Source organism: Hypanus sabinus, chromosome 13 (genome assembly GCF_030144855.1).
Source record: "Hypanus sabinus isolate sHypSab1 chromosome 13, sHypSab1.hap1, whole genome shotgun sequence".
NCBI classification, from domain to species: domain Eukaryota; kingdom Metazoa; phylum Chordata; class Chondrichthyes; order Myliobatiformes; family Dasyatidae; genus Hypanus; species Hypanus sabinus.
Genome location: NC_082718.1, coordinates 89363503 through 89380635, shown reverse-complemented (window position 1 = coordinate 89380635; position 17133 = coordinate 89363503). Strand labels below are relative to the sequence as shown.

At 43.5% G+C, this 17133-nt stretch overlaps 1 protein-coding gene across 10 annotated transcripts in view; it reads left to right on the top strand.

Moving 5' to 3' along the window:
* The window catches only part of cux2b (cut-like homeobox 2b), a 362613-nt gene that overhangs the window by 250384 nt on the left and 95096 nt on the right, over positions 1-17133 (top strand). For 8 of the 10 annotated variants that reach the window (XM_059988147.1, XM_059988138.1, XM_059988137.1 and 5 more), the window contains exon 5: positions 2691-2828. The exons of 1 other annotated variant lie outside the window; for it this stretch is intronic. In XM_059988147.1, the coding sequence (XP_059844130.1) occupies positions 2691-2828 (138 nt within the window). The remainder of the gene's footprint in view (positions 1-2690; positions 2829-17133) is intronic. One more of the 10 variants, XM_059988140.1, reaches the window with a different exon arrangement.

Here is a 17133-nt window from a genome sequence, read left to right as displayed (position 1 = left end):
ATGAGGTTGCCTGTGGCCCGTTATTTATACATATTCTTGTTCATTTGAATAAATTGCAGATTAGATGTGTAAATACATGAATTTTTTGCGTCATCACATTACCATGTGATACGTGTGCACCTCACTTAAAAGACGAAGTTGCACCAGCATTTTCAGACTCCCGTGTCTTCCTTTGAATTAATTTAATGTATTGAGGTTACACAATATAACATTTATAGCACAGAATAGTTGCTTCGTTGGCAAGTTAAGAATCATCCATGTGCCTCTTTAACAGCTCTGTAATCCGCGTGTCTGAGGTTTGACTGAAGTATAGCTTGGAGCTTTATGTTGCTTTCTACTGCACTCTGCTTTCTTGTCCTCTAACCTTCTGATCTGTGCGGCATTCTGTCAATCAAGGGTATAATTTAACAGGGACTTTGATTAGAAAATCTATTTGACAGCACAGAGGTCCACAGACAGTAAATTTCACCAGATATAGTATAATAGTTTTTCATTCTGTCTTTGGATCTGAATAATCAATAGAAAATGTGTAAGTCCTCTGATTTGAAGCCTCAGTGCAATTTTTATTTTCTCTCTTCCTAAGGGAATGTATGTAGATGTGCAAATAGACACCAAAGTGTGCTTGTGCATAGATTCTCTGCTCTGGGCTCTTGCATATCATTTGCCATGCAGCTTAAAAGCTACTGTGCCTGTTGATGTGGTTAGGGTGCAGTTTGTATAGATAACAAAGTTCCATTTCACCAGTTTTAAGTCCTCTTTATAGAACATATTTAAAGTTATTTCTCATCCTAGTGACAGTTTTCATTCGATCCTATTTCAGATGGGTAGGTGTCCATTCAAACCTTGGAAAAATGTTGAAGCAAGAGTTGTCAGCTGAGCTGAGCTGGCCATCTGGCAGGAAGGCCTGATGTATCTTACTTCGTGTTTACTTCTGCACTTTCTCCCTAGGCTGTTTCCTCATCAGTTAGAAATTGGTGCAAAGTTAACGTGAAAGTTAGACTTGTCGGTGGTCAGACTGTAGAAAATTTTATTTGTTGACTCATTTATGGAGTATGGACATGGCTGCTGTTAATTGCCCTTGCGCTGAAAAATGCATTAAGAGTCCACTACAGAAAGCGGGTCTGCAGTTATCTGCATGCCAGGCCAGTTGAGGATGGTCGATTCCCTGCCCAAAGCAGGTTGAGTTCACAACCATGACCTGGTAATTTCAAGGGTAACAGTGTCGAGACTAGCGTTTTATTTACTCAGTTTCTGGAATGTCTTATTTTGTTAACACAGGAGATTCAGCTGATGCTGGAAATCCAGAGCAACACACACCAAATGTTGGAGGAACTCAGTAAGTCGGGTAGCATCTGCGGAAATGAATAAACAGTCAATGTTTTGAGACATTTCTTAGGTGCTGGAAAGGAAAGGGGGAGGGAAAGGAGGAGGTGAGGGTGAATCCAGGAGGGTGGGAATGGTATAAGGCTGGAGAAGAAGGATTCTGATAGGAGAGGAGAGTGGACCAGAGGAGAAAGGGAAGGAGGAGGGGCACCAGGGGGAGGTGATAGGCAGGTGAGGAGGTTAGGGGCCAGAGTAGGGAACAGAAGAAAAGAGAGAAGGGGGGAGGGAAATAAATTACCATGAGGAGAACTCAATCTTCATAGCACTAGGCTGGAGGCTACCCAGACGGAATATGATGTGACACTGAGTGTGGCTTTATCATGGCAAAAGATGAGGCCAGGGACCAGCGTGTCAGAACGGGAATGGGGGTCGGAATTAAAGTGGCTGGCCACGGGAGATGATGCTTTTGGCAGATGGAGTGGAGGCGCTTGGCAAAGCGGTGGGTCCCGCCAGTGCAGAGGAGGGAGCACGGACAGAATAGACGACCCCAACAGATTCTCACTTGGAAGGGCTGTTTGGGGCCTTGAATGGAGGTGAGGGAGGAGGTGAATGTAGCATTCAAATTCCACAGCTGCCTTGGTGGAATTTGGTTTCAGATCTATGGTCCAGAACTGTGGCTAATCCAGTGGCGTAACTATTAGCCCACTATGCCCCAAAGTTCTCTACACAGCTACGCACACCACTCCACTAAATGTAATTATATTCCCTTTAGAATGAGCATTATATTATAAAGTTAAGTTCATCTTAATTTACAATATTGCTGATATCACATTAACAGAAGGGATTGGATCATTAAATTCATTACTGCTTCTGGGATCTCCGTCTACTCCCAGTGTCTCTGGCCAACATCTCCATCTCGCTTGGGTTTTGTTTTGACCCACCCAGTTCCAAACTCTGGGCTTGCCTCTTCCTGAAGATAAAAGTCAGCTTGTACATCGAAACATAGAATTTTATTTTTCCAGTACGTTTTATCAGTGTATGCATCTCAGTCAATCAGAAAGGTGTCTTTTAATAATTATTTGTAAGCTCTTTGCTGTATTCTGAACCTTCATGGATAAGGTATTGAAACTTTGAGTCCAGGAGGATGAAACATTCTTTTATGAAGGGACTAGTTATTACTTTAACAGTTGAAAACCTGGCTAAATTTTAACTACATTTATTAACATGAGTATTCTTCCAAAAGCTAAGTATTTTATTCTAACCGAAGACTGACAAACTGTACATCGCTTTGAAGCTATCAAAATGTTGGCACAATTATAATTGTCAGATTACTCCATAAAGGCCCTTTCTGTAATAACTCTTTCCAGATCCTGCCCCTTCTCTTGAAATAGCTCGAAATCTGGAGGAGAAGCTGCTCCAACTCCAACACAATGAACCGGAGACTGTCATAGAGAAGGAGACCTTCAAGTGCTGTAAGAAACAATCTGAGCTGCTCAGCTGTGAAGGTAAATGGTGAACTCCAGGCGATTAATGAACCTGTTGCAGGGAAGCCCTCAGATAATGAGCTATCTGCAGAATTTGTACTTTTGAAAGTTGAGTCTGGTTACGTGGTTTCTGTATTTTGAAAAGATTCTGGAGATTGTGGAAGTGGAGATCAATGTGAAAGTATCAATTAGTAATTTTCTTTGCAATGTATTGATAATTTTCTACAGTTGCTTAAATTATCAAACTTATTGATTGAGATACGGCGTGGAGTAGACTTCAAGCTGCGCCACCCAGCAGTCCCCGATTTAACCGTAGCCCAATCACGGGACAGTTTACAATGGCTAGTTAACCTACCAAATGATATGGCTTTGGATTGTGGGAAGAAACCAGAGCACCCAGAGGAAATCCACGCTGTCACGAGGAGAACTTAGAAACTCAGCGGGAATTGAACCCGGGCGGCTAGTACTGTAAAGTCTTGTGCTAACTTCTACGTTGCCATTCTTCCCTGATAAGTTCACAAGGACAAGTGTTTTCACAACCTTGCGTGAAAGGTCATACCAAATGAAGGTTCTGCACTGATTACAGTCAAATCATCTGAAGCCAGCAACTCTCCCAGGGTTCCTATACAGCCATGAATTCAAGGGATACCACGTACCATTCCCATAGAGATTGCTTCACTGTGTCCTCATATTGGGAGGTGAAGCCTATGGGCAAGACAGGATTCAAACAAACATTGGTGAAAGATATTGGAATGTGAGAACATGCAACAGCTTGGACTAATAAGACCATAAGATATAGGAGCAGGATTAGGACATCAAGTCTGCTCTGCCATTCCATCATGGCTGATCCTGGACCCCACTCAACCCCATACACCTGCCTTCTCGCCGTATCCTTTGATACCCTGACCAATCAACTTCCACCTTAAGTGGGCCTGGCCTCCACCATAGTCTGTGGCTGAGCATTCCACAGATTCACTACTCTTTGGCTTTAAAAAAAAATTCCTCCTTACCTTCATTATTAAGGGTCACCCTTCAATTTTGAGGCTGTGCCCTCTAGTCCTGGATACCCCCATCATAGGAAACAAACTCGCCACATCCTCCCTATCTAGTCCATTCAACGTTCGGTAGGTTTCAATGAGAATACCCCCCACATCCTTTCTGAGATATGGGGCCCAAACTGTTGACAATACTGTAAGTGCAGCCTGACTAGTATCTTATAAAAGCTCAACATTATCTCCTTGTTTTTGATACTCTATTCCCCTTGAAGCAAATGCCAACGTTGCATTGTACTTAACGAGAAGGAATATGTAGTTTAACCAAGCCTCAATTACCGTAAGCTTATATGGGTACAGTGTCAGAGTTGCAAATGAGAGCCTGTTCAAGTTATTTACAATCCTGTATATTGGGCATGTTTAGGTCTTTGTGCAAAGGAGCAATATGACATTAGTCAACCAGTTGACTATTCTAGGAGCTCTAGAGATTTTCATAATTTTCTGGCGTTGATCCAAATATCACCTGGATTAAGTATGACAACTTGTATTGTGCCTCTAGGTTGCTAACCCAATGCTACGACGATATATGAAACCAAGATCTTTGTCTCTCACCACAAACTAAAGTTCTGCTTCTTCTCCCACCAGTGAGCATTAGATGTCACTTTTCAAATGATGCCTTTGTCTCTAACACTTGGAGACCTCCTTCTATTTAATTCTTCTCCACAAAGCAGCACAAGTGTTAGTTTCATTTTCAAACCTGCAGATTATTGCATTCTGCACCTTTGTTCGGTTCAATGATGCAGAGGTTGAAAATTAACGGCCCTATAACATTGATTCCCAGACAGATTCACAACCAGTGCTAGCGTCTTTTGACTCCCAGCCAGCTTCCCACTAATTAATTGGATGACTGTGAGGTATCCCATCAAGTGTTTTATGAAAATCCAAGTTGAATTTAAATATTTACCTGTTAACGTGAGGCCACCTTCAGAAAACTCAAATTGAAAATAACTTGGAAAATGTGTTGCTCGGGTGGTTGGGCTGGGTTGAGCTGTTCTCTGATCTTGGCAATTCGCTTGCAAGCATTTTGTCACCACAGGAGGGAACGTCATCAGTGCACTGTTCATTTGCACTCATGATGGGTGTCTCCTCGTATGGTGACAAAACATTTGCAAGTGAATTGCCGAGATCAGAGATCAACTCAACCCAACCAGTAGTCAAACCTGTAAATCATGGCCCCTCTTTTATAGAGCTGTATTCAGTTTCCTTTGATTTCATTCATCATTATTAGCAGTGGCATTGTGAAACAATGACGATCCGTTTGGGCCTGTTTTCTGACATTTAAGTCCTGTAAGTAGACCACAGTACTGTGGTTCTGCCTTGCAAACCAGAAACGCAAACTTTCAGGTTGAGGACGGGTCCTGTAATTAAGCAGACAGTTGAAGGTATGGGTGAGATGCTTTAAAAACAAATACTCCACGAGGACAGCCTTGGCATTCATATCCTGCTTGCGATCAGGATAAAAGTTCACATCCTCAATGGACTGCCTAGGAATATGATGATTGGAAAGGTGCAATCTTCTTTAACACGACGGCCTTGATCTCCTCAGTGTGGCCAATCTGCTCAGTGACCAATGATCTATGGAGTTTGTTTTATCGTTGAGCAGAAGCATACTCTGTGGCTGCTCTCTGCATGGAAGTCAATTCCAGTGAAGCTAACTCTTTAGTGGTTTTCACTTTAATTAGTAATCATATTTATATGTCAATTCAAGGTAATTACTGTATCAATAAATTTATTATCATAAATGTGCTGAGCTATTAAAGCACTGATTGAACACAGATTCTGCAGCTAATCAGTTATACAGCACATAAATATTTTCAGTACAATGGAAAGATTGGATTACCTAACTGGGATATGAGTTCACTAAACCATGTTAACAGCTAGGTCTTCACCAAATGAATCAGGGTTCAAAATCATCTTTTGTAATCATGTAATATTCTCAGGGGGCTGTTAATTTGGGATGGAAATGAGTTTAATTCTGAATGTTTATAATATGTACATTCTTGCTGTTTATAAGAGCCGTGTGTAATAATAGAGCCAAAGACTTGGTCCAGCAAATTATGCCCTTTGCTTTCTGTTTCATTAAGCTTTCACTAAGTATTGAGATATTGGGTAATATGAACTGCAGATGTGGGGACAGCTACAAGCAAGATTTGTGTTGGTGTGAAGTTTAAAAAGCCATCCTACACCAGGGTCTCTGCCAGATCAAAAGACAAACAGTCGGAGGAGCTCAGCAGTGGGGCAAGGGGGAGGATGGTGGGGAAGGATTTATCTGCACCAGGACCATTTGACTTGAAACGCTGCCCATCCCTCTTCCCCCCCCCCCCAGATGCTTCTCAAGCCACTTGAATTTCTCCAGCAGGTTCATTGTATCTTCTGGTAACAGCATCTATATTCTCTGTGTCTCTGGTCGTAGAATGACTTTCAAGAATACCTTGGGACAAAATTGAGGGAATTTTCCTGTACGTCTGTGCCCAAACTGGGAGTGAAATGAAGTTGTTCTATCCTTTAAAAATAGATGTTTATTAGTTGTTTGGGAGATTGGCAAGGATGAAAACTTGCCCATCTCAAGCTCTTCCTGAGAAGAGGATGGCTGGTCTTTGACTTATAACTGTATTAGGCTTTGGGCCTCATGAAAACTCATGATGTCAGGATTTCCCTTTACTTTGTGTGCTTCTACCTCTTCTGGTGGGACATAATCTGGGATGTTAGCTGAGATGTTAGGAATGTTATCAAAGCTTTAATGGGATATGGATCAGCTGGGAAAATGGCAGATGGAATTTAATGCAGACAAGTATGAAGTGTTGCACTTTGGGAGGACAAACCAGGGTAGGACTTGCACAGTGAATGGTAGGGCACAGAGGAGCATACAGAGTTTTGAGGGGTATAGATAGGGTAAATACAAGCTGAAGATGGGTGAGGCTAGAACCACAGGCTAAGGGTGAAAGGTGAACCTGAGGGGGAACTTCTTCACTCAGGGGGTGGTGCATGTGTGGAACGAGGCGCTAGTGGAAGTGGTAGACGCGGGTTCTGTTGAAGCATTTGAAAGAAGTTTGGGTGAGTACGTGGATGGGAGGGGTATAGAGGGTCATGGTCAATAGGGCTAGCCAGAATTACAGATGGCATGGACTAAACAGGCTGGACTGTTTCTGTACAGTAGAGCTTGATGATTGTATGATGGGGCGATATTGTAAAAATATCAAGCTACTGCCTAGCTGGTCTATTTAATAGTTCTTCCAACACCGGGCTCCCTTTCCAAGGCATGAGACATGTACGCCAGACGAGCCAAACAGTTGGCCGCCATTGAGGCAAGTATCGTAAGGGCAGCTTCTCTAAGACTGCCATTATCTTAACTTAGCGTATAAGCAAGCACTGGTAGATTTATTGTAGATCTCCCAGCGTGTGCTGGAGATGGAATTAGTTGATTATTTTGGGGGCTATTACAATTCATTGCACGGTGTGTAGCTGGTCACAGATAATTGTGATCAGTGGTTCAGAGCCCCGTCTGTGTGAGAATCGGATTGAGAGACCAAACACTTCAGAAGAACAGACATGTGGAATATGAAAGTGAGAATATTAAATTTACTAGCTGTCTAGTTTTTGCTCATATTATTCCCAGACAGCATCAAACTAACAGTGGTCTTATTTAAACTGAATTATGACTTGTACAGTTATGTATTTGACAAAATAAGCTGATTGTACTAATTTTTAGTTTATGTCAGTGTTGGAGACATGGCGCAGTTCTCCCTCGCTTAATGCGTTAGATATTAGCTATTTAAACAATGCAAAATTGCCGCTATTTTGTCAGCCTTTTATACACACCAGCATCCATTTTTGACTCTCTAATCAGAAGAAGCACTGCCATCTTTAACTGCAGCATGTGCAAGCCCGGTTAGTTCTCCACCAGCTTGAGTCATTCCACATGGATACTGACAGCATTGACTCTTCAAAATCTGAGTCGGATCTCTTCCTGTCTACTCTGGACTACTTTGACCCAGAAACCTTGCTCCGATTCACTGAAGGAGGGTTCAGGCCCCTTGAGCTGGGAGAGTGTGTCTACAGCAAAAACAAGTCACGAAAAGTCAGGACTTTTGAGAATCTCTGCACGCCCAATGTATGAGGAATGTCTCTGCAATCAATCCTATACCCACTCCAATTCATGCACGTATAATTGTTAGGAGTTGCTGAAGATAGAGAATTCTTCTTTCTGTTCTGATCAGTGGAAAAGGTAAAGGGCTGGAGAAGGAGGAACTTGATAGGAGAGGGGAGTGGACCATGAGAGAAAGGGAAGAACAGAGGGAGATGATAGGCAGGTGAGAAGAGGTAAGAAAGCAGAGTGAGGAATAGAAGAGGAGGAAGAGGGAGAGGAAAAATTAACGGAAGGAGAAATGAAGGTTTATGCTGTCAGATTGAAGGCTCCTTTGATGGAATATGAAGTGTTGTTCCTGCACCCTGGTGCAGCCTAAGGGGAAGCCATGGACCGATAGCCTATAACCCCCCCCAGGAGCCCCTCTTTCTTCCCTTTCTCCCATGGTCCACTCTCTTCTCCTTTTAAAGATTCCTTCTTCTCCAGCCCTTTACCTTTCCCACCCACCTGTCAACTCTGGCAGGGTTTGCAGGCCATTACTTCTACAAGTCAAAGCCTAATATCATGAATGCTAGTTTTGCTTCGCTCCTAAATGAACTCAATGCCGTTTGTGCTCGCTTTGGAAGGGAGAGTAAAACTATAGCTCTGAGGAACCCTGCAGCACTCAGTGAGTCTGTGATCTCTGCCTCGGAAGCCAACATTAGAACGTCTTTCAAGGGGGTGAATCCTTGCAAGACGACAGGCCCTGAGGTGTACCAGTTAGGGCTGTGGAAACCTGTGCCAACCAACTGGCGGGGGTGTTCAAAGACTTATTCAATCTCTCATCGCCACAGTTGGAATTGTACCAATTATACCAGTGCCCAAGAAGAACAGGCAGGCTGAGCTGCCTTAACAACTACCGCACTCCAGAAGCACTCACGTCTACAATGATGAAGTGCTTTTGAGAGGCTGGTAATGGCTAGAATCAACTGCTGCCTAAGTAAGGAACTGGACCCACTGCAGTTTGCCTATCTTCATAGTATATCTACAGCGGATGCGATCTCATTGACTCCTCACGCAGCCTTGGATCATCTGGACAATACTAATACTTGCGGCAGGCTGCCATTTATTGACTACGGCTCAGTGTTTAACACAATCATTCCTGCAGGTCTGATTGAAAAGCTCCAAAACCTGGGCCTCTGTACCTCCCTCTGCAACTGGATCCTTATCTTCCTAACCAGAAGACCACAATCTGCACGGATTGGAAATAACATCCGCTCCTCGCTGACAATCACCACTGACGCACCTCAAGGATGCTTACTTCGCCCCTGCTCTACTTTCTCTACACCCATGACTGTGTGGCTAGGCAGAGCTCAAATGTCATGTATAAATTTGCTGAAAATATAACTATTGTTGGCAGAATTCCAGATCATGATGAGAAGGCATACAAGAGCGAGGTATATCAGCTGGTTGAGTGGTGATGCAGTGTCTTTACAACACAGGTGAACCCAGTCATTATCAATACTCTTGTCAGAGATTGTCTGCCTGGCTTCAGTGGTCACATAATCAAGACGTGATTTGTACCAGCTGCTCTTACGACCATCCACCACCTGCTCCCATGGCTTCACATCTCCCTGATCAGGGGCTAAGCAGGTGCTACACCTTGCCCAAGGGTGACCTGCAGGTTAGCAGAGGGAAGGAACACCTTACACCTCCCTTGGTGGAGATGCATCTCTACCCCACCACCCAAGAGCACCTTAAGTAGGGATCTCAAAAAATATCACCAGTGCTGTCTCTGTGTATGTATATGCAAATACACACACGCATACACACACACTGTCACACTCACACACACTTACACACACCCACACTCTCTCTACTCTCTCTCACTCTCTCTCACACACACATGTAATAACCACACACCCCCATCACCCTAAACAAACATTTTGTTGAATTCAACCAATTTCTGGCCAGCACAGTTGGGGATCAGCAAATAAGCACGGAGCAGTAACTGCACAAATGAAAAGGAATCTCTGGGTTGTATGTGGTGGCACGTTTGTACTCTGATAATAAGTTTTACTTTGAACTTTGAAATTTGAACTGAAGTCAAGCCTTTTGACCCACCAAAGCTCGAGTTAATACAGAGTCTGCTTTAGCAATTGAAACGAGTAAAAAGAACGACATGTTCGGAGGAAGGGCCTTTGACCTGAAGCGTTAATTTCGTCTTTCTCCCTTCACAGCAAGTATTTGGCGTGTTGTTTCCAACATTTTCTGTATTTTAGTTTAGATCTTTGGGGAGTTTACTTGGGAACTGATGCAGCTTCATTACCCATCCATAATATCAGTCAGGGCATTCCCCCTAGACCTTCCCCTGGGTGCCTTGGGTTGGTAGCACTATGATCTCGTCTTGAGCAATGACAATAATGTTCTATTCTATCCTGCTCCTGAGGACAATTGGATTTATCTATTGGCATACAGAGAGGAATAGACCCTTCTGGCCCTTTGAGCCAGGCCACCCAGCAAACCCCAGTTTAACCCTAGCCTAACCATGGGACAATTTACAATGACCAATTAACCTACCAACCGGTATGTCTTTGGACTGTGGGAGGACACCAGAGCATGTACAAAGTCCTTACAGGTAGCGTCAGAAATTGCCTGTACTGTAAAATACTGAACAAATCACTGTGCTGTGGTACCGCCTCATGGGAATTCCCGCCATCTGCATCACTCCAGAACAACAGATCAGACAAAATCACAAAGCTCTTGTCCAAACTCGGAAAGAGAGGATCGCCAAGGTGCTTTCCCTTCCTTGAACTCTCTCACACATGACGTGTAATTTTCACAAGTCCTGTCATCTGTTCCATAAGCAGCAACTGGCTAGGATACCTCTTACCAACTTCCATTCATTCCATCCCATTCTAGTATGGACGAGGAGTGTGCTGACCAGTCCCACAGTACAATGTTTCCTTCTTTGAATAAAAGGGATCCTTGCTTGAAGACGTCACTGTTAATAAGGCACTGACGACTTTGGGAATAATGTCAAAATGAGGAGCAGAGGATTAGCTACAAACATCACTTTGCCACTGATTATTTGAAAGATGTGAATCTCAATGGGCTGGGGTGGTGTTTCAGCCTGCACACTGACGGATGGAGGGTTTAGTTCGTGGTGGGATAAGCTCTGTGTTAGTGTTATGAATTACTCTGTTACATCGCTGGCATTTAGGACAACAATGAAGGTCCCCCACCTCTGCCTGTCCTTGGCCATCTTCTCTATTTTGCCCCAGTGTGGTTCAGGGTCCTCATTTCTGCCCCTGTGGTATGGCACCATGTTGTCTTTGGTCTCCCGCGTTTCCTCTGCTCTTCAGGGGTGCAATGAAGTGCTGTTTTGATGATGGAGTTGGCCTCTCTTCCCATCGTGTGCCCAGTCTATCTCCAACGTTTCCTCATGATGGTTGTGGTGTTAGTGTTGTAGAGAGTTGTCAATCCTTCTTATGAAAAACCTGCATTTCTTTTTAAAGTTTAGCAGTTTGATGTCCGCGTGCCAGGATGCCAAGCTGACGGGCATTTTCTGCCAAGTCAGAGGCTCCAGAATGGACTAGAAAGCAATGGAGTCCCGATCAACTGCAGATGCTGGAATCTGGAGCAATGCACAAAGAGCTGAAGGAAATCAGCGGGTCAAATGAAGTCAAGATTAAATGTCTCGATCTGAAACATCAACTGTCCATTTTCGTCTGTAGATATTTCCGGACCTTGCTCAGTTCCTCCAACTTTCTGAGTCTTTCTCTGCAGAGTAACAATGCTGTGTATCAGTAGTCTAGATGTGGTTGGCATGCCTGTGGGAAAACAAATGACCAGTTTTTATAAGTTTGGTTTGGCAACTGACTTTGATTCCAGCTGCAGACCTGTTTTTCAAATCAAGTTTATTGTCACTTAACTACATACTGTCAAATATGTTCCTCCGAACCAGGGCGTAATGCACAGTAGTACTCAACACACTATGACTTATGAAAGTAAGGATAAAATCCACAAATGAATTATGCACAATAAAGAGCATAAATTAAATATTGTCAGGTACAGAACAGATTAACCAGTGACACTTTGAATGCGATGCGGCAGGGAGTTCAGAAACCTGATGGCCTGAGGGAAGAAATTGTTTCCCATCCTGACTGTTCAGAATCAGGTTTAATATCACTGGCATATCTCATGAAATTTGTTAATAGTGGCAGTAGTAAAATGCAATAACTGATAAATGTAGAAAAATAAATCAGTTACAGTAAAAGATATATATAATAAATGAAAAATAGTGCAAGAACAGAAAAGAAAAAGTGAGTTCTTGCTGCCTCAGTCACCACCACACCCTTCCTCCATCAACAAGCTAACCAAATACTATTTATTTCTGGCATTAAAATTAATAAAATTAGAATTAAGTGTTTCAACTTGTTTCATGTAAACTTCAGGTCAATTGTAAAATATCAGAAGGTTAGCCAATCTGCTTAGAGTAGCTGTTAACACAGAAGTTCGGTGAATTTACTCAGTTATTGATTTCATTATTTGAATTAAGTTTAATTTAACGAGACTTAGGATAAAACATCAAAATATAATCATTCAACGAGGCGACAAGGCATTTTTATTCATAGCCAGTAATTATTACAAATTAATACTGCATTACACAATCTTAAGCTAATACTCAGAATCTAATTAGTTGTTTTACGGCTGTATTAAAATCCAAATAAATACTGATGTTGTGATGGTATTACTCAACAGCTGCTGCTTTACATGGATCGGATGTCATGCCATTACAGCAGTGATAAGATTTAGTGCCCTTGTAAGCAGACTTTTAATGTGAAGTGTTGCCATCTGGTTTTTTTGATGTTTCTGGGAGGCAACTTCTGCATTGTTTTAACAAAGCCGAATATCCATTTGATGTCAACTTCTGTAAGCAGTGCTGCTGCATTTACAGCTTAATACAGATGCAACCAAGATCCATCTTCATCATGAAAGCGGACGACTCGTTCACAGCTGGAAACCGCTCGAATGCCGTCACGAGGGCACACAGTGACCGCTCAGATCTGAAAAGGGGCACCAGGTGATTAGACCAAACGTGAATTCAAATGATGTGATGTTAGGTCAGCTGCCTCCTACTTTTGAGATGCTTTTTATTCCGAAGTTCAATGCAAGCGATTTGAGGGGGGAGTAGTTTCGGAGCCCATCCACCTAAACTGGGAGTAAAGTTGGATCCAACTTGCTGAGCCGATTTGGAAAGGTAGAGAATGGCCTCGGGCTGGGCTGGGGGTTACAGGCCTAGATCACCTCGCTACAGCGGGGCCCAGGTCCTAGTCCGCGGCACGATCTGGTGTTCGGACGATTTAAACGCCAGCCCGGATGGACTAAGTAGACAGGGAGTTGGGACCAGAGGCTACGTCGGGCCGATTCCACTCGCTCTCCAGCAACGTTCTCTCCTTCTCTGCGGCACTGCTGTCTACTTCATGCCTGCAAGCTTCATGGTGATTTACATCACGGTACGATGTACTGAGGCTACGGGCCTACTCTGCCTGCTCTGGGATTCGGCTCTATGGACTCAATTTGGTTTAGAGTGCAGGACGAAGGTCTCGCTCTAAGTGAGAACTGGAATTCGATTGTAAACAGGGTTAGACAGTAGAAACCTGATTGGATGAGGACTAACCTATCAGGAGGGATACACAATGGGGGTATAAGTACCATGGGGCTAGACATATCTAGGCATCATCCCTGACGAAGATGGCAGAGTTTGTCAACGAACATCAGTTAAACTCGATACCTGTACCCGGCTGGAAGCCAGAGAAGAGTTTATTCTTCATCTACGCCGGGAAAGCACTAGACCTGTTTTCATAGAGTGCCGTTGCTTGCTCCTATTGTTTGCAAGATTTGTGTTTTATCTTCCCTCTTTCTCCGCATATCCGGTGTTGGGCTTTTTTTTAATTGGGTTCTTTCAGGTTTCTTGTTTTGTGGCTGCCTGTAAGCAGACAAACCTCAAGGTTTTATAATTTGTACATAATTTAATAATCAATGTACTTTGAAGTTGTTCCAATATTGCCCTCCAAAGTTTGGAACAGCTTATCTACATTTCAGGTACTAAGTGATTACCTATTCATCTTGGCTTCCTCCAAGTTTTTTGGTAGTAATAAGAGCTCGTCCTGAGTGCTGGAGGTCGCCTATTTGAGGCATCACTATCAAAGCTGAAAGAAAACACATGATAGCTCTCCGAGGTCATTAGTGCTACAGGCCTATGCAAACGTCTTACGGGCATGTATGTATAGCTAGGGTGCCTAAGACTTTTGCACAGTACTGTAGTAATTTTATTTAATGTACTGCACTGCTGCCACACAAAAAAATACAAATTTCTTGACCTATGTGAGCGATGATAGACCTGATTCTGATATGGATCTCCATTGTGGACTGAGAGTGGGAAGGGGGCGGGGAGAGGGGAATTGTGGCGACCCACTTCCTGCGCAGGCGAACCGGCTGACAAATAGCCAGCGCGCTGGGGGAGACTTTGGTAATGCACCTCTGACGTCATTTCCGCCCGGAGAGGGTGGGCACTAGGGATTAAATGCCAGCGCCGCAAAGTTTGAATAAACTAGTCTCAAAATGACTGTGTCATCTCTAGCTCTGTATGTAGTACATTGCTACAGAATCATAGTTGGGAAAATGGAAGGGAGAGGGGAGGGAGTGGGAAGCCCCGGGAGACATTCTGAAATGATCAATAAACCGATTGTTGAGAATCAAATGACATTGCCTGGTGCCTCAGGGCTGGGTGTGCCTGTATCTGAGCCAACCCCTGCCCTGGCACTCCTTCTGTTCCACCCTCATCCTTCCCAACATCCTTTGCTCCTGCCAGATTTACAAACTCGTTCTCCGCTCTACATTGGCAAATACAGTCGGCCTTCCTTATCCGCAAGGGATTGGTTCCGGGACTCCTCACGGATACCAAAATTCGTGGATGCTCAAGTCCCTTATTCAACCTGTCTCAATGCGGTGGACCTTAGGACCCAGCAGAACCCAAGACCTTATTTAACCTGTCTCAGTGCGGTGGGCATTAGGACCCAGCGGCAGAGATCTGAATCCCCAGTGTTTCAGTTCCCGAAAATAAATACGATAACGATTGAAAATAAAGTGGAAATAATAAAGCGATCGGAAAGAGGTGAAACGCCATCGGTCATTGGAAAAGCGTTAGGCTACGTCGGTCAACGATCGGTACAATTTTAAAGGATAAACTGAGAAAGGCTGTGCCCCAGTGAAAGCTACAATTATTACTAAGCAACGCAGTGGTTAATTAATGGGTTTTGGAGCTTTGGGTTTTTGATTCTCCACATCAACTCTGCACGGTGGAGAGCGCACTTGATAGCGATCTGTCACTAGATTGAACTCGGGAACTTCCTGATCCTGGCACTGAAACGTATGTTCTTAAGTGTTTTATATGCATAGAAAGGTAAAATATATACTATATACGAATGCAAACGTTTGACTAACTGATGCTAAATAATACCGGACGTATCTGTTCCGACTTCCGATTTTTTTCAATCCCGATCCACGATAACCCAAGCACATCCTCCTGTATACTTTAAATCATCTCTAGATTACTTAAAATACCTAATACAATGTAAATGCTATGTAAAATAGTTGTTATACTGCATTGTTTAGGGAATAATGGCAAAAAAAAGTCTGTACATGCTCAAACAACAAGTGCTGGAAGAGCACTTCCATGTTTTCGCGATTGGCGGTTGGTTGAATTTGCGGATAAGGAGGGCCGACTGTACAGAAGTCTTAGAAGCCCTCACTCTATACTTAAGCGCCTAAGACTTTTGCACAGTACTATGCATCTTTGAACAACCTCAGCTCTGTGCCATTTCCTGAACACTGAAGAAAACTCTCCTTTATTACCCTGAAGTGTATCCTAACTATATCCGCAGTGGAATTGCCCCCACATGAGCTTTTGGCCGGGAATTCCCTACAAATATCTCCACTTGGCCACCATGTCTTTCTTCCATCAATGTACTTCAGGGGTTTATTGAGTTAAAGGAAGCAACATCTCTTTAGCTTAGAGCCTTTATTATAAGGCAGGTATGACAATGGCCCATTAGGAACTTCACTGGATTAGTCATAATCGGTTCATATGGATTCTTCCAGACCACTGGGTATCTATGCTCTAATTTTATCAGGTTGGCTGTACTCTGCAACAGAATTATCTGCAGGGGTAAGCAACCTAGTTCCTGTGGTTTTTTTGAGCACCAACTCATACATGTGAAAGGACAATGTAGAAATGCTCGGCCTTGCTGATTACTATTCCTTCTGAAATGTAGTTTACCATACTGTAAAGTTCTGTTTAATTCATTGTTTAGACCCCAGTAACACGTCAGTGCATTGGGAATTTTATCATTTAATCCAATATTTAGCCAATCTGATATGTGTATGGATGTAGTATTTTACCTCACTGCCATCTTTGAATGTCCCACTTGGTTTCGCAATAATATCAGCGCCAGACTCTGGAGCGAAGGTTCCCGAGTTCGAATCCAAGTCGGGTTGAGCGTCGAGCTAGCAACTCGGCCTCGCAAAAACAAGAACAGCTTGCTACGGAAACACCATCATGACGGTGCCCCGATAACTCCATTGCCGAGTTAAGGGCTATTCTTCTTCTTCCTCATCTTTGAATGGAGCGCTGTCCGAACAAAAGATGGTTCAAAGATACAGCATTGACTGAATCTCTGAGACCAAGCAATGTGAATTCTTTCTGAGAGAGTATCAGTTTTGATAGCGATCCCTCCCACAGAAAGGCAGTGTTATTCATTAAGGACCCCCTGCCCCACAAAATCACCGAGGATGTGCCCTCTTCTTATTACGGCCATCGGAGAGGAGGTACAGGAGCCTGAAGGGACACCCTCAACATTTCAGAAACAGGTTCTTTCCTGCCGATCGGATTTCTGAATGGACAATGAACCAAGCCATGAATATGAACACTACCTCAGTATTTTTCCTCTCGTTTTGCACTACCAATCAATCCTGCTTAGGAGCCGATGCGGCCGAAGTTCCAGACCACTGCGACAATCAGCGACAAGATTTCCCTCCCACATCACAGTCGCGTTTCTGAAATGACCATCAATCAGCTGATTGTTAAGTATATAAAGGCCCAGCATTCAGAGGACACCACAATTAACAGCGCGCTGATGATGTCGTC